Source organism: Spodoptera frugiperda, chromosome 26, assembly GCF_023101765.2.
Source record: "Spodoptera frugiperda isolate SF20-4 chromosome 26, AGI-APGP_CSIRO_Sfru_2.0, whole genome shotgun sequence".
Taxonomy (NCBI): Eukaryota; Metazoa; Arthropoda; class Insecta; order Lepidoptera; family Noctuidae; genus Spodoptera; species Spodoptera frugiperda.
This window is the reverse complement of record NC_064237.1, coordinates 7,245,379-7,272,543: the sequence shown is the minus strand read 5'-3', so window position 1 is coordinate 7,272,543 and position 27,165 is coordinate 7,245,379. Positions and strand designations below refer to the sequence as shown.

General features: G+C 34.9%; 3 protein-coding genes across 5 annotated transcripts; 2 read left to right on the top strand and 1 right to left on the bottom strand.

The window, feature by feature from the left end:
* Positions 1–128: 128 nt before the first annotated feature.
* Positions 129–11,085, bottom strand: LOC118264674 (protein yellow). Of its 3 annotated transcripts, none has more exons than XM_035577260.2 (4): positions 11,006–11,085; positions 1,853–2,024; positions 1,381–1,562; positions 129–1,151 (listed from the first exon to the last, which is right to left on the bottom strand). In XM_035577260.2, the coding sequence occupies exons 1-4, from the start codon at positions 11,022–11,024 to the stop codon at positions 199–201; spliced, it is 1,326 nt and encodes a 441-aa protein (XP_035433153.2). In that variant the 5' UTR covers positions 11,025–11,085; the 3' UTR covers positions 129–198. The 3 variants fall into 3 exon arrangements, with proteins under 3 accessions (XP_035433153.2, XP_035433154.2, XP_035433152.2); XM_035577261.2 differs by lacking the exon at positions 11,006–11,085 and adding an exon at positions 4,045–4,153; XM_035577259.2 differs by lacking the exon at positions 11,006–11,085 and adding an exon at positions 9,989–10,414 and having other exon boundaries at positions 130–1,151.
* A 72-nt stretch (positions 11,086–11,157) lies between these two features.
* On the top strand, positions 11,158–23,912 carry LOC118264675 (UPF0764 protein C16orf89 homolog). Its single transcript, XM_050705000.1, has 6 exons — positions 11,158–11,406; positions 11,910–12,059; positions 19,505–19,657; positions 20,749–21,042; positions 21,371–21,540; positions 23,671–23,912. The coding sequence occupies exons 1-6, from the start codon at positions 11,202–11,204 to the stop codon at positions 23,815–23,817; spliced, it is 1,119 nt and encodes a 372-aa protein (XP_050560957.1). The 5' UTR covers positions 11,158–11,201; the 3' UTR covers positions 23,818–23,912.
* LOC118264457 (ATP synthase subunit O, mitochondrial-like) lies at positions 23,913–26,848 on the top strand. The gene is made up of 3 exons (XM_050705019.1): positions 23,913–24,088; positions 25,622–25,813; positions 26,477–26,848. The coding sequence occupies exons 1-3, from the start codon at positions 24,019–24,021 to the stop codon at positions 26,818–26,820; spliced, it is 606 nt and encodes a 201-aa protein (XP_050560976.1). The 5' UTR covers positions 23,913–24,018; the 3' UTR covers positions 26,821–26,848.
* The last annotated feature ends 317 nt before the right edge of the window (positions 26,849–27,165 follow it).

Genomic DNA, 27,165 nt, shown 5'->3' with positions numbered 1-27,165 from the left:
ACTTGGCTGTCATACTTGCTGAATAAAGTTAAGTTTATATAATTAAATATCTATTAATTAACAAAAAAATACTCATACAAACTTGAGGCTGAATCACTACAAAGAGTGTTGCTATATGTTTACGAATAGGCGCTAAATAAAGATAACGACGTTTTATAAAAGTGCGTTTTAATTAAATAACATTTTTGAGGTACATTTTTATGGCAGCCATCCTCTGTGTATGATATCGGCAGGAGACGGGTGATTAGGGTCCATGTCGCAAACTGTGCCTCGCACGGCTTCCTTAGTGTCAGCGTATAGAATTCGATAGTTATAGTCCTCTTCATCCAAAGGCCCCGCTTGGAACATCGGCAACCGATTCGTTATAACCCACAAATTTTGCCTAAAATCTTGATCAACTTTAATGTCATTCGGAAATATTAAAGTCTCTGTATTGAACGCTACAGTCCCAATATTCCTCCTCTTATAGTGTTTCTTTGTATTCCAACATCCGATACTGTCACGACTTACTAAACCATAAAACATCACTCCACTCCTATCGACAGCAGACGCAGAAGCTTGACCATTCAATCCTCTACTCTCTCCGGCTACATTAAACTCATAAGAACTGTTATTTACTCTTGATGGATCTCGTAATACTTCTGTTGAAACGTAGAACTCTCTATAACCAGACATAGGATGGAAGAATAGTATGCGCTCCTCGTATGGATCGATCGGAGTTAATGCTAAACCAAAAATACCATCGGTCCACTGAAAATTTATACCATGCAGTGTGAAATTCGATGCTAATGGGTCAGGGAAAAATAATGGATTTGAGAATCTCCAAAATTTGTGGTCTTTTTCTCTAAAAACTAGTAGGCCGAATCGCCAGGTGTCTGCTATGTAGAGGTGAAGGTCTGAACAGTCTGCTGTCCTACTGTCCACGACGACGTTGGAGAATAAAGAATCTTGTAATACAAATTGTTTAGGTATCGTGTATCGCGCAATCAATGTGTCTGTTTTAAGGTCGAACACTACTATACTGGGCGGACACAATTGTTTCGGATTGTCCTGTGAGTCTATCTGGCCGGAATCCAATACCCACAGTCGCCCGCAGTGGTCGGCGTGTATTCGGAACACAGAAGTTAGTCCCGTGCAATTCTTCGGGTCACCTGGAAGCATTAAAGAAAATTACTTAAACATTTAATATCTTATTTTGCTATTTTCTGCTTTTCTCCCATGCCCAACTTAACACGTCAAGGAAATATAGAACTATAAATTATAATAATTTTATATTAGGTCATATTTATAAAAGAAAATATTTTCTTCCTATCATACTGTCCACGCAATTAAAAAAAATAGGTTCAAAAATTGGTTAAAAACAAATTTAGATGAACTCACTAAATCCTCTATGAAAGCTCCAATCAGGGTATGGCTTTAGTTGAGGCGAGGCGAGTCCCCCCTGCCTGGGTAGAGTAGCGAGCGTGGCGGGTACGCCTCGTCTCCACGCCGGTATTGTCACCCATACTCGATTCCCCCACACCTCTATGCCCAGGGGAAGCACATTAGCAGGAACAAATTTCCTGAAATTAATTTTTGGAATCTCATTACAGAGTTAAGCTTAAACTATTCTTATTTTAATTGGATCTAATAATATTTTAGGCCCACAAGTTATAAATTTATTAAGGCAAACTAAGTAGTCAATAATTAAATGGAAAATAACAGAATACACTGTAGTAAACTTCTTACAAAAATTAGTACCACGTGATCACGCGTAATTGTATTATTACTAAAGGAAAGGAAATAACAATGACATAATAGTAATAGTATTTTGAATAGATCGTGGGTAAAGATGAGTTACAATGATGTTTACCCCGTGGACAGTGCATGTCTCCGGTGCCTGGGCGTGGGGAACTCGAAGTCGACTTGCTTCCACTTATACAGGGTGCTGAAAGGAGGTGTGTCGTTGTCTGCGGGCACGGACTGCGCGCGCATCACGCCCAGCATTGTGAGCCACAGCGTGACTCCTGCGGCACTGGCATGATCTGAAACATCAATGTGAAAAAATATATTATCTCCTTGAACTCCAAGAAGAAAGACTTATCGATTCATTGGAACTGGTAGACGGGCATAATTAATAGCAATTTTCAGTTGGCACGAAGCCTGGAAATGGAATGGTGCCTGACATACATCCTTATTATGTTACAACCCATGACTTAACATGGCTAAACATTAGCAGTTGTTAATTTAACCCGTGCACAAGCCTTTTTGGGCTGGTACATACAATAATTACAAATAGATATTTATATTTTCAGGGTCCATCATTCTTCTTGATTTTTACTATTCTAATTTTGTACAAAACTACGATGCTTTTTTTTAGTAAACGGATCACTTGATGGTAAGCGATCGCCGCCGCCTATGGACATTTGAAACACTAGAGGCGTTACAAGTGCGTTGCCGGCATTTTAGGGGTTAGGAATTTAAGAGTTGTTGGGGAATCGGGGATTGGGAAGATTGGGAAGGGGGGAATTGGGCCTCCGGTAAGCTCACACACACAACGAAACACAACGCAAGCGTTGTTTCACGTCGGTTTCCTATGAGGCCGTGGTATCACTTCGGTCGAGTCGGCCCATTCGTAACGAAGCATGGCTCTCCCGCATCTAAAACTACGATTCAAGTTTTAGTTTCTAACTCAATTCATTCTGCGGTTTGATATGGAAAACACAATTATAACGAATACCAATTGCGTAATCAACTAAATAATATTATTTCTACGAACTATTTGAACTGTCCGTTTTTTATTTGTTTCTAATTGATTCGGTTTCATTGATTAAATAAAGATCAGTTGACAGCAACATTGACTTATAGTTTGTTGACACGCAAAATTACAAATGATATAAAAATATTGAATGGTTACAAATCAGTGGACCATGCAACTACACTGTCAAATAATAGATTTCAGTCTGCTTTATTCTTACTACTTTGTTTATTAATGCACGCACACATGATATTTTTATGTCGTTAATTAAGTATCATTTCATATGTAAGGGATTATAAGTTACTAGCTGACCCGGCAAACGTTGTTTTGTCTATAAATTATATTGTAAAAAAATTAAAAAATAAATAAATAGAGTAAACAACCCTTATCACTTAGGGGTATGGAAAATGGTTTGTAGTCGATTCTCCGACTTGAATACGCATGGAAAATTTGGTAAAAATCGGTTAAGCCGTTTCGGTGGAATACGGTAACAAACATTGTGACATGGCAATTTTATATATTTGATTCTAATTTTCGTCAATTTTATTTTACAAGTCCCGTGTACGGAGCCTAAGGAGCGATAGCCTACTGCCATGCACCGAATTTCACAGTTCACTTTTTTAAAGTAATTACATTTATAATAATTATTATAACCTAAATATTATTTGTAAAGATAAGAGAAAATCTTCCGTTTCTATCACAAGTTGATGAAAGACAGTTAATTTAACTTATTGGCTTCACGGAGAACAGTTCCGGGGCACTTTCGCTGTCAATATAACTCTCTCCGTTCTGTGCTGTTTATAATCAACCACTTTTGTATTAAAAACACTAGTATGCATGGTTGAACTGTGGTTCAACTAAAATATAAAATTATTTAGATATCTATCACATAATCAAAATTCAGTCAACAAAATCGTACTCTAGTTAGTGACAATTAGAATAGGGATGATAACGGGGTATGAACAATAGTCCGAAAGTTAGGTAATGAAAAAATATAAGACACACGTATTTTTTATTATGTCATAATATAGGATACTTAGATAAAACAAGCAAATACGTCATTTCTATGTATAAAATGTACCTAGAAGTGACGTCACGCGATAATTTAAATCAATATATCTTCGAAAGTATTTCTTTCTTTCTAATGTTTTATAATAATCTACAAGACGGCCATTAAAATAAAAATTAGTCATCTAACCTTTTAGTAGTGAAAATTAAAAATGAAGAGAATCAGTTTATTTTCGCACTGCTACACAATACATATATTATTTCTGACAACTATACAAGGTATAAGCTTGAATACACACCCATAAACATTTGTATAAGTAATCCAATATCCACATTAGTCTCTTTAAACTGGCACCTCGATCAGGGGTATGTCACAACTGAATTCCAATCACATACTGACCGACAAATGTCTTATTTTATTGTTTAAAATTAGGACCCAAAAGAGTGTAAACCTTCGATCTAATAATGTTATCGTTTCATTGTAACAATGGTACTTTGCCCAAATATTTGTGTTTTACCATTCATATAAGTACTATAACATTTTGATACGTTCTGTGTGTTCAAGCCTTATATTTATTGGAGTGTTTACTTTAGCTATTAAAGTCAAGCGTCCTCAGACCCGCATCGTACGCATCGCACGCATTTAGTATGACGTCATCGGTATGCAACGCATGTAGGCATTGCCGAGGATGCGGTCCGTACGATGCGGATTAGTGGACGCAGTTGTATGAGTTTCTATACAAGACAAACTAAAATCCGTTGCGTGCGATGCATACGATGTGCACGTGGACGCTTAACTTAAGGCTCCTACCTACATACCTACCTTGCTCATTTGTTTTAAAAATATTCTGAGTTCTAAATTCGCAACATAATACTTAACCTAACACACTTTATAGTTACATATGTACATATTGTCCAAAGTCAATTTCGTTTTAATTTTGGTTGAACCCTTACATTGTAGTCATGTGAAATCCAGTTACTGAGCTCTTATAAAAACATATCGTGTGAGAAAATCATGCGTAACGTTATTTATTTTTTAATTCTTCAGTAATTTTACAAACAATCTTGTTATGACGTGCATGTGATTTGTTTGTTGCAAATAATACTTAACTACATGGTTCGATAAGTTAGTGCCATATAAGTGCCGTATGTTGGTGATTAATTCGAAATTCATGTTAATCTTTGTAAATATATTTCCGTCCTGTCAAACAGTAATGATGCATCAATCGGATAGAATCGTTTTGTAGTTAATGATGCGATGCTATCGAGCGCCGGTATTACTCGCGCCGTCGTCACTTGTCTACGCATTCTGCACACAATAGGGATCGAGCCGTAAAACATAGTTAATCGATTTCATGCGTGACCGACTCACTTTCCTCTGTTATTGTTCTGAAATCTGTCCCGATTTATTGGCAACTGCTTTAGGGTGATTTACCACCATAGATGTGATATAGCTTCGTAGCATAGTCACTTAGATGTGCTATGTAAGCGGAGTCCGTTTCCACCACTGCTAAGCTATGTATACCAACATCAACGTAGCATAGCACATCTCTGGTGGAAAAACACCCTTAGATCCTGTTTTCTGTATAGACCTTGTTTTCGGGCGAATAGTTGCTCGAGAAATTGTGCTGGCTGTCAAGTATTATATTTCTTTTACTATATTATGTAAAATTAGAACAAAAGGAAGGTTACAGGTAATCAGATACATTTGCGATAAAATATCACTGTCATAAGTTTGGCAACGAGCAGTAGTATACATTTTCAACTGTAACATATCATGTCACTATTGTAACATTAGCACTTTAAAATGTTTTTCTTACACAATAATAGACCTATTCTCAACCACGGCAAAAAAATTATGTAATAGTAATTTAATATTTCAGGAAATACCTTGAAATTGGACTGTTACTAGATTTACTTTAAGTCCTTCATTGTAGTAGTTTTAGTACGTCATCTAACCGGAATATGTCCGGGGTTAAACAATAGTCTCTCTCAACAGTCCGGTGTGCCATAATCTACGCTTAACAAATAACGGATAATTTTAAGAAAGTAACGTTCAATGCTTTCGCCTTTCTTCCTTTAAAATCTTAGAGATATTGTTGTATAATACTCATTACAGCCATTTATAATTATCAATTGATTAACGTGACCATTTAATGAAACGAGAAAATTTACGATGTACCTATCACATACGAGTATGTCTTGGTGTCTCGGAGGCTTAATGTGAATTTTTTCGAGTTATATCTATGTATGCACTTTCTAAGATTATTTAACACCTCTGATAACGGTGAAGGTAAACATCGTGCAGAAACCTGAGCCTATCATTTCTAATTATAAGTTTGAAATTGCCAATCGTAAATCGCCGCATTCAGCAAGCGTGGTGATTAATACTCAAGCTTTGTCCGTGCGAGAAGAGGCCTTTGGCCAACAATGGCCATTTATAGGCTGTTGATGAAGAAGTCACGACATTAGATGAATAAAAATGAATAAATAAGACCATATTGTAGCTATAACTTCCTTACGTTATGTAGATAATATGCATAATTATGCTCCATTAATTTATTAAACTACCCAATAGAGCGAGGATGTTGTAACACTTTACTATGTGCTATTGGTGAAAAAACCGGCCAAGTGCGAGTCGGACTCGCCCATGGAGGGTTCCGTAGCAGCAAGTAGATGACATAATATAAAAGTTGTAAAATAACTTGGTTTTACATAGTGTTTATATGAACGACAAAGTTATATTTGCGGTTTTTGAAAATGTTTTATTTCTTTAAAACTAATAATGATATCTGGTTCAAACCAATTTTTGTTGTTAGTTTCTATTGAAATCTACAGCATATATTTATTTCAATTTTCTCACTCTCTTATTTTAAAAGTTAGAGGGGGGGGGGGTTACTCATTTTTCCACTTTGGAAGCGTCTAACTTTCCAACGATTGATTTTTACGAAAAGTGGTTTTAGGAACCTTAATGTATTTCTTAAAGACCTATCCATAGACAACCATCACGGCTATGTTAGCTGAAAAAAAAATTTTTTAATCAGTTCCATATATGGAGTGCCCCTTTATTTTTTAAATTTAATAATTTTTATTCAAAATTCGAATAGCGGTTAACGATATACATCATCCAACAAAGTTTCAACTATGTAGGCTCAACAGTTTCGGAAATAAATGGCTGTGACATATAGACAGACAGACATGACGAATCTATAAGGGTTCCGTTTGGCTACGGAACCCTAAAAATATGTTACAACAACAGGTAAAAAAACGTGAATGCAGGTCTTTTAATGACTATTTATAGAATGAGAGCCTAACAATCAATTTCATGGGTATCAAACCATATACTTCCTAAGAAAAAATCCTTTTAGTCATTGCTTTAAATATGGAAATGTGTCAGGCAGACAGAATTATTTTCGCAATTGTAAATCTAGTAGACAAGAATTCATTAGAAACTTAAGAAATACTTTACCGACAGGTTCAATTTTCCTGTTGCTTGAAATATATTTAATAGGCCAATTATAAAAATATAAAGTGACGTCTATTCACTAATTATGTTTTGTGGCTCATGTAATAGGGGGTGAGATAAGAATACATATATGAATTTTATTATAACTATTTATATACTACCTGTTAAACTAGACAATTGGAAAAACTTCACTTGTGGTTTCGATGTAAGCGTTCAGTAACATCGATTATGTTAAACCTTAGCGAGGAAGAACACAAAATATTTGTGGTCGATTACACCATGTCTTACTTAATTTGACATTAGATACGGTAACACTATTACTACTACCTTCTATAGAGGCAGCAACACATATGTATTTGTAAGGTTAATAGAGGTTAATCAAAATAAAGAAGGAACACTTTGTTCTGAATTTTAACATCCATTGTCTTCGGAACACTAACCACCGAACTCTAGTTAATCTATACAACATAATGTACTAGTAAAAACTAGATAGAATCAGTTTAATACCTGTAGAGGCTGTAGTTTAAAATTTGCGTGCGGTACAGTACAATTAGAGGCATATTCAGTCCGCTATGGCTTTGTGACCGATAAGTGTAATCGACTTCACTTTCACCGGTTCCAATGCTCGATATTGCTCAAGAAAACGGTGTGTAGGTTACATATTACTATTAACTGTACACATGCAGCCGTTTTTAATTTTTTACATTTTATAATTTTGTAAGTTTGACCGAGTTGATGCTGTTGGGTGAGGTATTACTAGTATTATTCATCAAAATTGTTATCCTTTTACTATATAATTTAAGTAGAAGTTAGAGATCGTAAGTAAAGAAAAGTGGTTACCATAATACATGATTACATATTACATCTCATTCCTTCATCGTCCTTGACTTTAAACTTTAAACCTAGGAGGTAATGACACCTACAAACGACCGTCTATGTCATGGACTCATGGCACATTCGATTGGTATGCCTACCTGACAATTACGATCTAATAAGTTACCTAGGCCTCTTCATTATTAAACCGGAGTTGCGGTCTAACAAGCGGGTTTACCGGGGCTTCGGCTTGAAAAGCAGGAGCAGGAACGGGGTGGGTTTTCATTCTCTAGTGTCTTCACCTCGCCCAAGGCGGGAGAAGACACTAGAGGATTTTTCTCCCTTAAAAAAGGGCCTTCTTCATTAGTTTTAAATAATTTTATTATCAGACAGTTAATTATAGTGTCTTAAAAGATGAATGGTTTACAAATAGCTGGAAGAGGATTAAGTAAGCAGGTGACAGATTACGATGTAAACCGGAAAACGTAATATCATTACATTATTTTAAGGAAAAGACGGCGAAGTAACTCTTTCGCTTCATCGATATTCATCAACCTCTTCAGGCATGCTCTTCGGTTGCAGCTTATATAATAGTTTATTTACTATTATAGTATAGTGTATGTTAGGTAATGTACGTGGTATGTTATCTAATGTTTGCATTGTATGGATACCTATAATAAGACTAATGTAAACATTTTTTTAATTACTATTAAGACGTAATGATTTTATTTAAGTTAATTCTTGCACGTCCACATAATAATCGAATGAATTGTGAGTAGACTGTGAGACAGTTGACCCTGACTGACATACAATTTATTACATTTTACGTGTAAGTTTCTTTCTCCAGTTTTTATGCATAGGATAATTCAAGTTTATGCAGACACCTACGTATGTTTTTTTAATGTGAATTCACAAGTATAATTTAGTATATCTTAATAATTAAGTATGGAGCTTCCATTTATACAATAAACATTAAATATTACTAGATTCTACATTGTATTGATTTGTGTTTCCTGTGATTAGACAGACAGACAGTCATTCTGTTTTTTTTTTAATATTGTAATATTTGCTTTGACGTTCAAAAGTGCCTTCTCGGTCTGTTTGAAATAAATCATTTTGACTTTGACTTTGACTGTCTACTCTGAGAATCACATACACCCTTCGTACGAAGTTATATTTTATTAAAGACTCGCATGTATAGCAAAAATCAATTTATTATAATCGCGTGTACTCAAATTAAATAAGGATGTAACAGTACATGATTAGCGCACTAGTAACCTAATCAACACCGATCATAAATAATCACGAGCACAACTGATTGAACACTCTTTATATACAAAATTAGTACCTAAGTAAAATGTTCAATTTCCTGCAATGAGGGAAACTAAGCTTCATAGATGATTTGGTTCACAATATACTCACGTTATGGCAAACGTTACCTGTTAAATAGCCTGTAATTAGTCCGTAATCGTAGCGGCTAAATAATTGTATATTTCCACTTGATCGGCAGAGTGGCCTATGGCTATTGGCGTGCTCCTCGTAATTTTGACGATCAGTGAACACGATTTCAATGTTTGTAGCGATTACTGATCTAATATAGGTAGCTAAATGATGGATTAATTGTTAGCAATTTTCTTCGTCATAAATCCTGCTATTGTTTTGATTGATTGTTGATTTGCTTTAATGGTAATCTATCTATAAATTGTTTTAGTCAATATCAATTTTATACCGCTACTGAATCAATAAACTTTTTAAAAATTTAAATCACGCAATAATTTTTCTTCAAATAATTAAACACGTAGGTAATAATATTATAGTCGCTTCCTACGCTTTGTATAGCTATTATAGCTTACAATATTAATATGGACATAATTATATATTACTTATCTAACATAACATAACAAGGAAAGATATACCACACATAATATAACACATTATTATACAAGTAATCATAGTAAACTTACCTTTATTTTTAGATCTATCTGACTTATACTTATGATTAGTTTCTATCAAACTGTCCGGGTCTTTATAACTATCGTCACTCAGTTCAGGAACCACTGCAGGGTCACTCCATGTTGGTTCATCACTTTTCCATCGGTCATTGACGTCATTGTATTGACTAGTAATATCCGCGAAGAGCATCGGCGGGGCGGACCACTGCACGAACCACTGATGCGACACCGCCATGCTTTGCGTAACATGCAAATATCTATTTAAACACTATACAACTGAAACTTGTCACTTCTAATTTGTTCACGGAGATGGAAGAACGGATCCGATACAATTGTCTGCATCGCAAAAAATACGTGAGCACGAGTTCGCCACTTGAATTTGTCTGGCGGTGCGTACTCGCGCCCTTTCCATACTACTACGTTCAGCCCCTCTAGTTAGCTTTCGCGATTTTGACACACATACTGGCAGCTTCTGCATTTAATTGGAGGGATCGGAGATAAATCACGTTTTATTACAACACATCTAAGATTAACGAGCCTTACAATGCAGACTCACGCCAACATTTCTATACAATAATTGTAGAGCAATTTGCGAATCTATTGATGGTACATTTTGTCTTCTTCGTGACATGTTACCGTTTTGTACGTATTTCATAAATGGGTTAGTATAACTGCACACTAAAATTATATCACGACTTTATTAAATTACTTTACAATAAATAACTTTGATAAATCTATGGTGGTTATTTCTAAATTGATTAATTTAACTCTCTTACGAGTGAGTGAAATTCATTCATGTGTGTATTCATGTAATCTTCAAATTGATCATTTTAATTAGAAATGGTATAAGACGAGAATGTAATCATGTTAAAAGTGGTGATGAAATAACTATTTATACAAATAATGTATAAGTATGTTTAATGTTACAATGTAAAAGAGGCTTACTTAATTATTTCCTCTATCAGATCTTATACAGGACTAATACGTTAGTTTTAATAGTTTCAACATTTTAGTGATTTTATTACTTACTACTGTGTATCAAAAACATGTAGGTAAATACAATCACAACCTCAATTGAGTCCGATCTGAATTGTAACCACAAACTTACGATAAAGTTCAATAAAATACGTACAAATGGCCCAATCAGTGGTTGCCGGGTGGCCATTTTTATAGTTTTTTACAACACCATTAGTTTTTCTTTAACACCGGTTTAGTTTTCTACAAAATGTGTATAAAGTATATCGTCTTGTTAACTGTTGTAACTGCGAAAGTTTCTTACGGTATATATCCGTACTTTGATACGCAAGATTTCATATACAATGTTCCCAAAGTTTATCGAATTTCTATCACATTGGATAAATTATTAGAGTACTATGAAAAAAAGCCTTCGAAAGATCCTGAGTGGCACATTGCACTGGGAATGGCTAGAGGTAATACTGAATTATAATTAACTTATCTAACTTGATTTAATCGTCGTATCGTTACGCCTTTTATCCCCGAAGGCTCCTTCGGGCAGAAGTACAAATTATCAACACTCATTGCCAGTTTAAAATATACATGCACTTATCAGCATTTTCTGTATAAGTCCCATGTAATAAGGGGTGAGCCTAATGCCAGATACGAGGCACTTTTTTGATAAACCGAAAAAAGCCCAGCAATACTTTGCCGGATCTGGGAATCGAACCAGGAACCTCATGCTCGACCACTCGACCAACGAGGCAGTCTTACTCATTATACACTAATTTCATCCTTTATCTTTAAACATCTAAGAACTGCCAAGTTTATACATCATGAATTTTATTATACTGATGCAGTCTCACGCACAGTTGCAAAAGTATAAAGATGTATCTATGTAAATCAGTACATCATGAGAATGAAAGGTAGTCAAACACCAAAGTGGTTTGGCCTTACAAAGTGTTGTAAATAATTTCAGGTCAACTGGAGTACACGATCAATGAGCTAGATAAGTCAGTGCCAGGCAAGCTTAAGGAGAACTTACAGAACCTCACCCGACGAATGGATCGCATCAAGAACAATACTGATGCCTCCACCTTCGTGTATCGGAGCAAAGATTACGAATATGGTTTGTTTTACGTTTTACATAACGTGTCAATTTTATAAGAAAATATAAGCGAAAATACACTTGCTCATATTTTCTAAATATTACCTTTTTAACTCTATGTAATATTTTACAAATAGTTGAACTGAGCAAAGTAACACCAACCTGCTTTGTGCTTACGGCTTTGCGTGTATGCCTGCTCCAATTTAATTTTTCCATAAAGTTTTTTTTTATTTAATAAGCCAGTTAACGAGCAGATGGATCACGTGGTAAGCAATCGCCGCGGCCCATGAATAGGTTCCCGAAACACTAGAGGCGTTACATGTGCGGCCTTTTGGGGTTAGGATATTGAGGATTGTTGGGGAATCGAGGTCGGGAAGATTGGGAAGGGAGGGTAATGGGCCTTTTTAGTGTGCAGTAATTTCAGCAAGAAAAACCACTTCGTGTCATTTTTTGCATTCGTAATGTTAGTAGGAATCCATATCGCTGGTTATAGTTTCGCAATCGAACCCAATAATGGTTTACCCTGCAGCTGCATTATACTAACGATGCAGTCACGAAGTCTGCAACGACTAGGAGAATAGTCTACTTAGTATCCTTGAAATTGTTCAGCGTGATTGAAAGTCAGTGGGAATGATATTAATATTTTAAGCTATGTTTGCTAGTTGCGTTCCATCGGTGACTTCACCCATATGGAATTTAGATTTTCCCAGTTCTTTAGTATCAATCCCGTAGGAATATCCGGATAGAAAGTATGCTAACACCTAGTTTCACTAGTAATAATTCACAGACTCACAGACTATTTCTTTATTTGTTGACGTTTTAAAAGTATCTGAGTATTTATTTTTTATTGGAATAAATGATGTGACTTTGACTTTGCTACTAGTAAAGTAGTACTTTAGTTGGTCCCTGAAAAGTACACTTAGCAGTATAACTTTTGGAATAAGTTAGATAGACCTTATTCAATGAGAACAAACAAACAGTTAAATCTATTATCTTGATACTATTAGTGTAGATTGTACCATGCATTAAGGTGTATTACTGTTAAACAATATATGATTTTGTTGAAGGTCGTGTTAAAGAATTAAGGCTTCACGCTATAAAATAGCACTTAATCAATAGTTTGTAGTCACGATTATCACGAATTAAATCGAACTCGATCGTAATAATATTCAAAACGATTGGATTGTTTTTTGTTCTTCGTAAATGATAAATCGATGGACATCTTTAGGTATAGAATGGTCTTAAACAAATGTAATGGTATATTTTTTGTTTGCTACAGAGTGATATTTATAAGGACCGCTAAACAGCATAGGTAGAAATAAATCAGATAACCTATTAAATCTGAAAGATTTGTAATTGGTTGGCCCAATAAACTACAATAAATCAAATGCTTCACCCAAGAACTGAATTGAATTGCTGTTCGTTAGTCTCATGGAAGCTCGAAAACGGCTGCACCGATTTGGTTAATTTTGGACTTTAATTATTTGTGGAGGTCCAGCAGGGAAGGTTTAAAAGATGACAAAAGTTTTGAAACCGTACGAAGTTTGCTGGGTCAGTTAGCTATATAAAAAAGTAAAATATTAATATACCTATGTTTACGTTTCTTTTTTGTCTGTCGTCATTATCATTCAACACCCTGTGATGGCCCATGGGCCTCTCGTCACAGCGAAATATTCAATCTACTTTTGTTTTTTTTCTGTATCGTTTAAATGACTGCGTCCATCAGTTAAGGCTATCCTCGAAGCCAAAGGTTACCTAATGCCATTACCTAATTGGTTTTAAGAGCACAATAGTTGAAGCTAGTTCTGCGCCTCAATAGATATCCATCTAGTTGTTAGTATTGTTACACATAGTCTAGTTGTTAGCGTAAGTGTGAGTTGCGCAAATAATTTTGGAAGCTTTAGGGTACCATAGGTCTTAGTAAAAGTCCTCTTAATTTGTTATACACTTATATTTATAAGTACTACCGTACTACGATTATAACGTGTTAAATGTTTGCCAATCGTACATAGTGTAGTTGGTTTTAGTTTACATAATCAATCAATCCGCCATGTAACTCATCTTCTAACTATCCAACGGTTGATTTTGACGAAAAAGGTTCTTAAAACCATTTAAGAACCTTAAAGTCTTTTTTAAAGACCTATCCATAGACACCCATCACGGATATGTTAACTGAAAAAAAAAATTTTTTAAACTATATAGGCCCAACAGTTTCGGAAATAAATGGCTGTGACATACGGATGGACGGACGGACAGACAGACATGACGAATCTATAAGGGTTCCGTTTCTTGCCATTTGGCTACGGAACCCTAAAAAGGGTCATCCTTGTTAAAAGCGCAAGACAAAATATCTTACACAACTTACCAGTGTATAAAACTGTATCAGACTGGTAAGTCTATTATATGGTAATATATGATACACATTGGCTAGACTACTTCTCAAACAACAATAAATCATTTAGGCATCTGTTCACGCTTAGTTACCCAACTTTGTACAGGTAGAACACCCGCAGGGACGCCTAGACATTCTCTCTCACTTTGAAATTGAGTAACATAGGTGTCTTAAATGCTAAATGAAATTGCACATCTAAATTAAGTTATGTAGTCTAACTAATTTCAATTACCGTGGAATTTTAGCATAACTAATGTGAGTAGATTATCATTAACGTCCAAATGAAACGACTTCTTGCACAATGTGTACAAATGTATGTGTTTTTGTATGTTTATTTATGTATTCGTATCACATATATAGCCAGAAGACATCAACCACTCTTGATCTAACCCAACAAGAGTGAATGGCGGTCTCGTTCATAAAATGTAAAATATTCCTAAATGATTATTTTTATTTAAAAAAATATCGTTCAAAAAAATTCTTTATCTGTGAATCGAATAATAGAATTTTAAATATAATGATCACATCAAAATATTAACCCATTAACCGCCTGTGTCGTATATATCCGACACATATTTTCATGTCCCTGCCGCTCATGTCGAATTGTTGCGACATAGAACATGCATGTTTTTTTCATTCTCATCACACGATTGCTCATCCTTATTTAGTGTAGATACCTATATTTATTTTCGATTTATAATAGCGCGCTAGAGTCACGGTAATTGCTATTTAATTGGGAGTTTAAAGGGCGTCCTGATTGGCGTTATACTTATTTTTTTATGAATATAATTAATCGGTTGGTTTTTATAATATTGTTCGGAAACATGGAGAAAACCCATAAGGAAAAATATCTCAAACCATAAGTATTTAGTTAAACTTCTGTGAACTTTTTAGAGATAACTCTAGGAAAATGATTCGTAAATGCAGAGAGACTTAAACAAAATAAAACCAATTTAATTTCAAACATTAAATTTTTATTTATTGCTTCGTGAATATAAAATTAGTACATAAAATGGACTTAATGGCATGGACATGGTCTACCAGTCAATTCTTCATCTGGCATTTTGCAATATCTCAATCAACTGTCGAATATGAAAAATGTGTTAATTATTTTACTAGGTCTAGGTTTTTAATTTATTTTATTATAATTTTAAATTGCGTAATGTGCGTAAGTGCTAATGCGTTACAATGTATGTACCAATGTTCTGAATGCGCAGATTTTTTTCTAATGGTCGGTCTCGGTAATAACTTTCACGTAAAGGTGCGTACTAGCGCTTGCAAACTATCAATCAAGCTTCGAGGTGAGATCTGTATCTAACTAGATGACTAGCAAGGTAGACTTGATCCTAAATATATAATAGTCATAGTGTACCGTACATTTATTACAAAAACGAATTGTACCTAAACTACTTATACACCTACATAAACGTTTCTTACATATGACTTTTTAAGGAGAAAATAATAATATTATGTATTACATTCATTATATGTATAAATTATAATAAAAAAGATTACCTTTATAAAAAAACTTTTACTTAAATAATTCTTATGTAGTGAAAACAGAAAAAAGTATGAGTATCTTGTAAAAAATCAGCGAGACTTAATACATGTTTATATCATAATTATCTGCTTACATAAACAAAATAAGCTCTTTTGAATAACTGTGATTTAAAAACCAAACTTATTTTTAAATTACGTAAAGTAAGTTACTTGTAAAGTTACTTATTTGAAAAGTATCGACTTTATATACAGAAACAGTGAAGACGAAGCCTTAGATCACGGAATAAAACATTATCTCAAATAGTTATAAATAAATGTAGGTTCTATTATGGTTTACGACGGCAAGGTGGATAGTTTCTCTCTTAAATGGATTTTATTCGAGTTATATCATTGAATGCGCACTTTCGCTGGGTTTATTGTATGTTACAAAACTTTATGTTTGAGTGTTCATTATATAGAGCATTTGTAAACATTGCTGGACTAAAAGTTCGTAACAATAAATATAATAACACCTAATGGTCCGCTTGCGCTTGGAAACGTCTGCTTGTTTAAAAACCGGCCAAGTGCGAGTCGGACTCGCTCATGAAGGGTTCCGTTACAGCAAGTAGATGACATAATATAAAAGTTGTAAATAAAATAACTTGGTTTTACATAGTGTTTGTAAGAACGACAAAGTTATATTTGCGGTTTTTGAAAATGTTTTATTTCTTAAAAACTAATAATGATATCTCGTTCAAACCAATTTTCGTTGTTAGTTTTCATTGAAATTTACATTAGGGGCAACTACCCAATTGCTAGCACTGCACCAAATTATCAGCACTCTGAATAAATCGACCAATTCTAAGGTTTTCACTTACTAATTTGGGTTTCCACACTAATAAATAAATAAATACATGTTTTTGGAATCCTGCTATTGGGAAAATTATACTTTGAGAGCTCAAATTGGCGGAAATTGTGTAAACAAACATTTGTGTCCTGCAGTTTCTTCTGTTTTTGCCTGTTTCTTGTGATCGCCGGTAAGGACACGTGTTTACATTATATGATATATTATCGTATCTTTTACAAAAATATTGAACCTATTGATTTCTCTGATAGTTGAGATATTTTTTATGATAATCTGAAGAGTAGAATTTGAGGTTCTGGTGATTAATTGGTAAAATACTTTTTAAAATGCTTTGTAAATTCTAAATTATCAGCACTGGTGATGATAAATGGAAAAAAGTACATAAATACGAATTTCATATTTTTTAATGTAAATTATGTTTATTTTATGCAAAGAATTAATTTTGTTTTGTAAAAGTAGTTTATACCATCAAAATCCAAATGTTAGCATGGTGCTGATAATTGGATCAGAAGCATGCTGATAAATTGGTTTCCCTAGAATTTCATCATCTCTTCTTATTTATTTTTTCTCTTCTTATTTTTTGTTTTATTACCAGTAATATTAGCAGAAGAATTTTGTAGATGGTATGCTAGCTACGACAACTTCTATAACAAATAAACAATGTTATAACTTATAATAATACTGGAGATTGTCTTAGTAGTGCGCAATTTGTATATCTTGATAGTCAACAATATTTACTAACACCAGTCAAATTACAAGACATTTTGATTACTGAAAAAACATCTGAACGAAAAGGTGTTAAAAAAAGAGATTGACTGGTCCATCGTACGTAATCGTGCAATAGACCATCGTAATTCGTTGCCATGAAATAGACTAAACAATTTAATACGAGAAATGTCAACAAAAGTAGGTACATAGGTAGTATTGTGTATTTTATTTAAAACGTAAAATTAATGTAATATTGATATGATAACAATTTACATTATAACTTTAGACAGAAGGTCTCTTAAGTAGGGACTAAATAAAATAACCGACTTGGTATTACATGGATCTTACATTTTTTTACGGTACATAAACTGATGAGGTGCGAGACTTGAATTTTTTTACAGGAACTTTTTGGTGGTATCTCACTTCTTTTTGTAGATTCAATTATTCCATTAAACAATAAAATGTAACTGGTGTGATGAAATTGTAACTATGTATAACTTTGTAATCCCATACATTTAGGATTACAAAGTTATTGATGCAGTTGATGTATCAAAAAACTGGACTGAATTTACAAAATATTTGATTTTTCCCTTGATGTAGGTACTAACTAATTTAAGCTTCTATCTTCTTCTATCGTCTGTTAGAAGTGCCTTATACTTTTGATGATCTGTCAGTCAGTGACAAAATTTCGAAACTTTGACGTGTTATAATTCTTAAATAAATGGTTAAAATTTAATGAAAATTCAAATATACCATGTTTGTACAATGCCTGCTTAGTATCTGAAAATTCAGGCTTCTTGATTTATCCTCAACGAAGTTATAGGCGGTCGAAATTGGCCTGAATGGCTTCGAGAAAAGGATGGTACGGCCGTGACGCTTTTTTTTGCTCGACTTATACAGATAAAAGTAATATTAGATTATAAGTAATTATTATGTTACATACTTACTATCTATATAAAAAATAATTAAAAACAGATTTTATTAATGTAACTAATTTTTTTTAATGCAATTCCTAACAGTGATAGTTAGGTGTTGATAATTGGGTTGCGCTATGCTAGTAATTGGTGGAGATGGTGCCAGTAAATGGTGACAGACACATTTTTTATTCTTACTTGTCTAAATAATCTTGGGTAGAGGTCAATCATGTTTTTCTTTTATTATCGTCTTCCTTATTAAATATTATAACTATTAAAATTTGCCTTAACGGGTAAAAGCCTTTTTTTCACAATAATAAATTGGCTTAAATTAGGACTAACCCTTAAAGTGCTGATAATTGGGTACTTTACCCTATATATTTTTTTCAGCTTTCTCATTCTTTTATTTTAAAAGTTAGAGGGGGGGGGGGCACTCATTTTTCCACTTTGGAAGCGTCTAACTTTCAAACGATTGATTTTGACGAAAAGTGGTTTTAGGAACCTCCGTGTCTTTTTTAAAGACCTATCCATAGACACCCATCAAGGATATGTTAGCTGAAATTTTTTTTTTTTGAAACAGTTTCATGTATGGCGTGCCCCCCTTTAATTTTTAAATTTATACATTTTTATTCATAATTCAAGTAGCGGTTACCGAAATACATCATCCTACATAGTTTCAACTATAAAGGCTTAACAGTTTCGGAAATAAATGGCTGTGACATACGGACGGACGGACGGACGGACGGACGGACGGACGGACGGACGGACGGACGGACGGACGGACAGACAGACATGACGAATCTATAAGGGTTCCGTTTTTTGCCATTTGGCTACGGAACCCTAAAAAGCAATAAGGATTTTCCTAGAAATTTATTTTGCCAAATCAATCCATTTTTTCAATTAAATCTTGTGTAAAGATCTAAAAAAAAACCATGTAACGAAGTTTCTTTTATTTTAGTAACAAAATCGGGGATTTAGGTATTGAGCCCTATTCTAATAAAATTATGAAAATAACCCTCCTTCTGGCGCAGTCGGGTAATAAAACAATCTGTATTGGATGAGTATGTGAAAAACTGTATACGTATTTAAAGATTTATTATTTTTACAGTGGCAAAAGCAATATTCGAGAACATGGATGTGTTATCAAGTTTAATGGAGCCAATTTCAATCGGTACAATGGGCACGCAGAAGCCTTATCGGTTCTCCTTCGAACAATATGTGCAAGAGGCAAAGACGAAAACGCCGACCAGGAAGGCAGCAGGTTAGTTATTGTATTGGGCAACATAAAAAAGTTTCTGCATTTAGAAGTTGGTATAAGTAAACAACATTAACATTCTTAGCTGGTACGTTTGAGTGCAACGGCTTGCAATAAAAAAATACTTTGGCAATAGTTTTGTTTAGAAATGCAAGATTGTGCTTTATATGAAATTTTTTACATGAGGCTAATTGTATATTATGTAACGTCACGCCTTTTATTCCCGAAGGGTTTGGCAGACGTGCACCTGCACAATACGGCACTAAATGCCACTGTTAAATGTACACCTACTTTTCACCATTTGTGTGATAAGTGCTATGTAATAGGGGGTTAACGTATTGTCATCTACTATCTATCTATTTCTAGTCTTCGTGAGGAATTTTCCCAAAATCGAAAAAAGCGCAATAATGCTTTGACTGACCCGCAAATCAAGCACTGAGAGTGTAAGCTAAGTCTTTGGGAATAATGTTCTCAAATACACCATTAGCGAAAGTATTTTCGCGAAACATTTTAATGTAGGCACAGTTAAAAAAAACAGTCAAATAAGACTAAGTTAAGATCATCACTGTTATGATTAAAAAAGCAATTTTCAATTTAAATATTATTAACAAATGCTGCCGAGTAATTTAAGAGCTTACCTAATAGTGAAATTTAACGGAATAGGAATGATCATTATTCTATTTGCATTGCTGCGTAACATACTTTAGTATTCAATGTAAAGTTAGTTTTCAATGCAGACCCTGACACGGTCGGCTTCTTCGAAGGCCAACTTTTTTTAATAATAGTTCCACTAATAACCACATAGCGTCGCTACTGGATAACAATCAACATTTGCGACAAAAATGAGGTGAAAGCTTGACAACCTAGTTTTAATTTACCAAATATAACGTCTTACTTATTCCCTAGTAGAAAAAACAGAGATTCACAATTTTGCTCATCTAAGCTAATAAATAAAACTGGAATATCTGTTTGTAATATTGAAATAACTGCTTTTTAGTACATGCATTAGCATATGAATATACATTCGATACAAAATTTTTAACAAAGTTAAGAAAAACAACAAGGCAATTGATTTAATTTCAAGTGTTAAATTGTAGATGCATGTACCATGCAGCTGTTGATATCAGCTATGGAGTCGCAGACAACGCAGACAGATGGAACATGTGAGCTGGCTCCAGAATGTTCTGCCCAAATACTGAAGGGTTCTGGTCTAGCATTTCAGCAGACCAGTCGTATTAGAGCTGCAACTTTAGCGTATCTCTTCGATTGCTTGGAGGGCGTCGACATTCCAGCTCATATCTATAAACTTTGCATCCAAGTCTACAAGGAAACCAAGTCTTTAGAAGCCTGGGATATTCCACCTGGGACTAGAACGTTGTTTATGCAGCAAAGTGAGTGGTTATTGATTTTAAATAGTTTAAATGTAATATTAATAAAAAACAACAACGTCACGTATTTTATCCCTGAATAGACGGGCTTACACGTAATGCAGCTATACATGTACACCCACTTTTCACCATTAGTGTTATAAGTCCCATGTAATAGGGGTGAGCGTATTGCCATATACTGGAAACCGAAAAAGCCCAGCAATACTTCGCTCGACCCGGGAATCGAACCCAAAATCTTGCAGTCGCATTTGCAACCTCTCGGCCAACGAGCCAGTCTCAGCATTTTCTTCTTAAAGTTTAGTAAGATATAGCTACTAATTTTATATTTCAGTTCTCTATTGCTCTACACAAGGCTATGGAGAGTTCATAAAACCTCGTTGGATGAATAGGATCTTAGCCTGGCAGGAGCCAAAGGGTTGCTACTCAGATGATCGCCAACCGTTCCTGAAGCTCACCGGATTTGTGGGACTTCCGTCAGTACCTTCACAGAAGGAAAGAGAAGTAAGTTCTGCTGAATAACATCATAATATCGGCAGCCTCTATTGCTAGTTGAATATTTTGAAAATACCCGGTTCCGAGTGAAACTATATTCCATGTGTGCTAAAAATAAATAAAACCGGCCAAGTGCGAGTCGGACTCGCCCATGAAGGGTTCCGTAGCAGCAAGTAGATGACATAATATAAAAGTTGTAAAATAACTTGGTTTTGCATAGTGTTTGTATGAACGACAAAGTTATATTTGCGGTTTTTGAAAATGTTTTATTTCTTAAAAACTAATAATGATATCTCGTTCAAACCAATTTTCGTTGTTCGTTTCTATTGAAATCTACAGCATATATTTTTTTTCAGTTTTCTCACTCTCTTATTTTAAAAGTTAGAGGGGGGGACACTCATTTTTCCACTTTGGAAGCGTCTAACTTTCAAACGATTGACTTTGACGAAAAGTGGTTTTAGAAACCTTAATGTCTTTTTTAAAGACCTATCCATAGACACCCATCACGGATATGTTAGCTGAAAAAAATTTTTTTTTGAATCAGTTCCATGTATGGAGTGCCCCCCTTTAATTTTTGAATTTATACATTTTTTTACTATAAACATTATTATTATACATTTCATGATTCAAGTAGCGGTTACCAAAATACATCATCCTACTAAGTTTCAACTATATAGGCCCAACAGTTTCGGAAATAAATGGCTGTGACATACGGACGGACGGACGGACAGACAGACATGACGAATCTATAAGGGTTCCGTTTTTTGCCATTTGGCTACGGAACCCTAAAAAATCACATTCACCTTAAGAAACATTTGATCAAATAGTTTAGGTCGTCGCCCTCGTTTGGCTAATGTCTCAACGCGCACCCAATAAATTAGTTGTATCCCATTAGAACGAGATAAATGATCGCGCCTAGACAATTCAGTCATTATGTAGACGTTTTGTAGAAAAGACAATAACAACAATTGCAAAATGAGGCATTATTTCAGCTAAATAATCATTATTTACTCTGTTTTTAACACCAATATAATCAGCTAGTTTTTGTAGGTGTCTGAAGTCAAATTATAATTCTTGTGGTTCCTTGTCGTGACCATTGTCGCATTTTCTCTTTACTTTAGATACCTCAAAAGATGTGCTATGCTACGTTGCCGTGGATGCGTGAGGCTTCCACCAATCATATTCATTAGTAGACATAACTAAGCACTGGTGGGACGGTGCATTTCCACCAGATATGTGCTATGTTACGATGCTGTGGATGCGTTTGGTTTCCTTCAATCATGTTCATTGGGTCACATAGCTTAGCACTGGTGGTACGGACTCAGCTAAGCTATGCTTTTTATATGGAAAGATGCGTGATATGGAGGGCTGGATGACTTCCCTACTATCGACACATCGCATACTCGATCTTCCTCGCACAGCTACTTTACGGCGTCTTTATAGCACATCTTACTCACATAGTTACATAGCTTAGTACTCGTATCAGTGGAAATGGTCACATAGTTCCACAGCTTAGCTATTACATCTTCGTAGCATAACTACATAGCACATCTCTGGTAGAAGCAGCCTTATTCTCCCAGACAATCTAATTACAGGATGACATAATAATTGGATAATTTCATTATACTTTACTGAAAATAATAATAAACTTGCAATCCTAATTATAAGTCATCTCATTATTACACAAGTCTCAGACAGAACTAGGTAATGCAAAATACTATTTATCTAAGCTTAGACTTATTGCTTCATGTTTCCAATGAGTTTAATATCTAATCTGATTAAATGTCTATCATAAATGGTACTGTTGTCTAACTTAGAAAGAAACAAATAAAAGTAGTACGTACCTAGGTATGTAATTTATTACAATTACGAAATGAATCTATGATTAGCAGCGTCGGGGATCGCGCGACGATATCCGGCCACCGTAACTGCGGATCTGCGGACAGCGAGCAAGGGTAGCTCGCCGTCCGAACAGAACCAGCCCCGTGCGTTGTGGGCGCGTATGGCGCGTCGCGTATAATAAATAGCGCCATTAATGTTAATACTAAAGAAATTGAAGCTTTTAATTATTAATTTAAGTTCTTCAGAAGATAAAACAATCAAAGCCTTATACTCACTTTATTACTATTTTATTTCTAGGAAGAATATAGAGTGAAGAAAGCGGCTTCTTCAGAAGGTGGGGCCTGCAATTCTCTGACGTCAGCGATGGCTCTCGGTTCCCTAGTCATCTACATCAGAGCCTTGTTGGAGACAGACCAAGCTTTCCAATACGATGTACTGACTTGAATGTGCAAATAAATTAGAATTGGTATTCCATACTTCTTTGAATGTATTTGTGTTTTTTGTTTTAAATAAATTGTTTATGTATTTCTGTTCTGTCATTCTGGCAGTTTATTTTTTTATTTCTAACAGTGTTTCTATCAGCTTACAAATAACACTTTTATAAATAAAATTTACTGAAATAAGAATAAAATAAACTATTTGAGAATGTTTCAAATGTTTATCAGAACGATGTGTTCGACGACTATTAAAAAGAAGCCACCGATTCCAGTATTTGGTGAGTTTCTGTTATTCCCTTAGAGCGGCCGTACACGGACTGCTCGAGCAGTTAGCGGCTGAGCGACATACACTGACGGCTCGAGCGGTCGGCGTCGACTGCTCGAGCCGTCGGTTGTTGACGGCTCGAGCAGTTAGGTAGCGTGTACTCAACTGCTCGAGCAGTTGATGTTCTTTTGATTTTTTCAGCAAACGCCGCGAGGCCGCAAGGGGCGGGGGAGGGAAGTCGGAGAGCTGTCGACTGCTCTAGAGCAGTCAACGGCTCGAGCAGTCCGTGTATGCCTCGCAACTGCTCGCGAGCGGTCGACGGCACGATGGTATTTCATCGTGCAGTTGACGGCTTGAAGCGGTCGCGACTGCTCGAGCAGTCGTGTGTACGGCAGCGAATGAATGGCTATAGTTCATCGCGCAGTCGCGGCTTCAAGCAGTCGGTTATAACTGCTTGAAGCCGTCCGTGTACGGCTGGCCTTACTGTCATGTGTTCTTACAAAAAGAAACGTAATTGAATAGAAGATTAAAGCCATAATTCTTAGATTATGATGATTATTAATTTAGAAAGTAAGGATATCTGAAGTAGATCACAAGACAAAGAAGCAGGCTGCATATTTATGCAAGTTTCCCCATATCTATAAAGAGCTGTACTACATAAAACCACCTCTTGTATTTAGTGCAGTAACGATCAGGCAAATAACAGGAACAAATATGTACATAGTTGCACCTTGCACCTTACACCCGCACCTTATAGCAGGGGCTCCCATCCATTTCCGGGTCAAGGACCACTTTTATATCATTCTTATTTGAGTAGGAACCATTATACTTAATTCTTTTTTCATGTGGTCCACACACTCAGATTTTCTGATTCACTCATAAAATAAGATTATCGAAATCTGTTGTTCCTCTCTGTTGTCTTCGTTGATATACGTTTAATACAAGTTTTAAACGTAGTATGTATTGGACAGAGGTGTAGTTCTTGTTTCTTTTTTTTTTTTTCGTAGACCATTTTTTGTCTTCTGCAGACCACTAGTTGGGAACTACTGCTGTACAGTGTACTTGCGTATTTCTTCTTCCATGCGTTACGTGTGTAGTTTACATAAAAATAAAGCGTAAGATTGCAAGATTCCATTCATTTTTGGCCAAAATTTCCAAAGATGCCGTTACAACTTTCATTGACATTGAAATAATTCAGGTTTTTTTTACACTTTAAGTCTTTCGTCACTTTAGTAAGGTAAGGTAGTTGGTGATAAGAAGTTAGTTGTGTTAATACCTATATATATTGTACACATGAACTTTTTCTATCCGTTAAAGAAAAAAAAGGCGTGATAATTTGAAGACATATAAAAGATGCAAACTTTCTAAGTAACTTTCAGCATAGTAATACATACTTATATTAAAAATTAACCTAATTCAGTGGATGATTTGTGTCCTATATATTCCAATTTTACAGTGTATTTTTGTATCAATTTAATTAATAAACTTATTAGTATGTACTTTAATGATGGCAATGATTTCTAAATAAAGTTATTCCTATACAAAGGTTTGGAAGGTCGCTACGTAAGCGCCCTCTATAGTGCAGCTTCACAAAACAATGAGTTGGAGCTTGTAGAGAACAGTCTAAATGACTTCCAGACACTGCTGACTCGACCTAAAGTCGTGGACTTCATAGCAACAAGTCTTATACCTCGACCAGCTAAGGCTAAACTCCTTATGGATATTGCTAAACAAGCAGGTAAATGCTTTTGCTATATTTATTCTATTTTATAATTATACTTAGTGTGTGAGTGTGGTGGTGGCCCAGTGGTTTGAGACGCCCGCTTGTTATGTATGAGACTGCGGGTTCAAAACCTACACACGGCAAGTACCAATGTGACTTTTTCCGAGTTATATGTACTTTCTAAGATTATTTAGACACCACTGACAAACGGTGAAGGAAAACATTGGGAGAAAATCTGGACTTGTCATTTCTAATTTAAACCTTCTCCGTGCGAGAAGAGGCCTTTGGTCAATTATAGGCTGTTCTCTGATAATTATACAATGATCTCTACATTACATTACATGTAGCTATTTGTATAAAGGCATAATATATATAATAAGTGATAATCTCTGGAAGTAAAAAACCCACATTATTAAAATTCCAAATATGTTACGTCTACATTAACGCTCGTGGAACATTGAATTGATTGGAGACGTCAAATGTGCATTACTATTCGTGTTGACATCTGCAGTTTTATATAACAAGCTTTTTTGCTTTTTAATTGTCTGCTACATTGTTCATGTGATATAAAATATGTAACGCACATTGTCACTGTCTGGTCGTAGTAACTTACATGACATGACTTGAAATTATATAATTTCAAAATGTATACAAAAAAAAAAATCTGTTTTCATTCAGGAATGCCATCAACAGCAGTCAACTTCCTTGGCCTGGTGGCCGAGAATGGTCGTCTAAAGCAACTGCGACGTATGATAAACCTGTACCATACTGTGATGGTAGCACACAGAAATGAGGCTCTATGTGAAGTGATCACCGCTGAACCGTTAGACTCATCTACGAAACAAGCACTAACAGCAGTCCTACAAAAGTTCGTAAAGTCTGGCAAAAATATTCAAATCACCGAAAAAATATCCAAAGACATCATCGGTGGTGTTATTGTCGGATTTGAGAACAAGCACGTCGACCTAAGCATTGCGAGGAGTCTGAATAAGTATCGCGAATTACTGAAACAGCCTGTATAATTTTGATACTAAATTGATTTTACTTTGACATTTGGTTTTCATTTGTAGTCTAAATTCAGTTAGGTGGGTTAATTTGTAGTCTAAATTCAGTTAGGTGGAATAAATTTGTAAATTCAGTTTTCTGGCTTGATCCGTTGATTTTTTTACATTTCTTAATGGAACTGTATAGATTAAGAATTATTTTGTAAAGAAAAATACCATCAAGAATAAAAAGGAATTTACAAAATGTTCACCACTTTTACATACACTTAGATAAACATATCAGTGTATTAAGGTAATTTAATTTAATTGATTTAATTTAATTTAACTTAATTCACAGTCGTCAACTTAACCAACGACGAACAT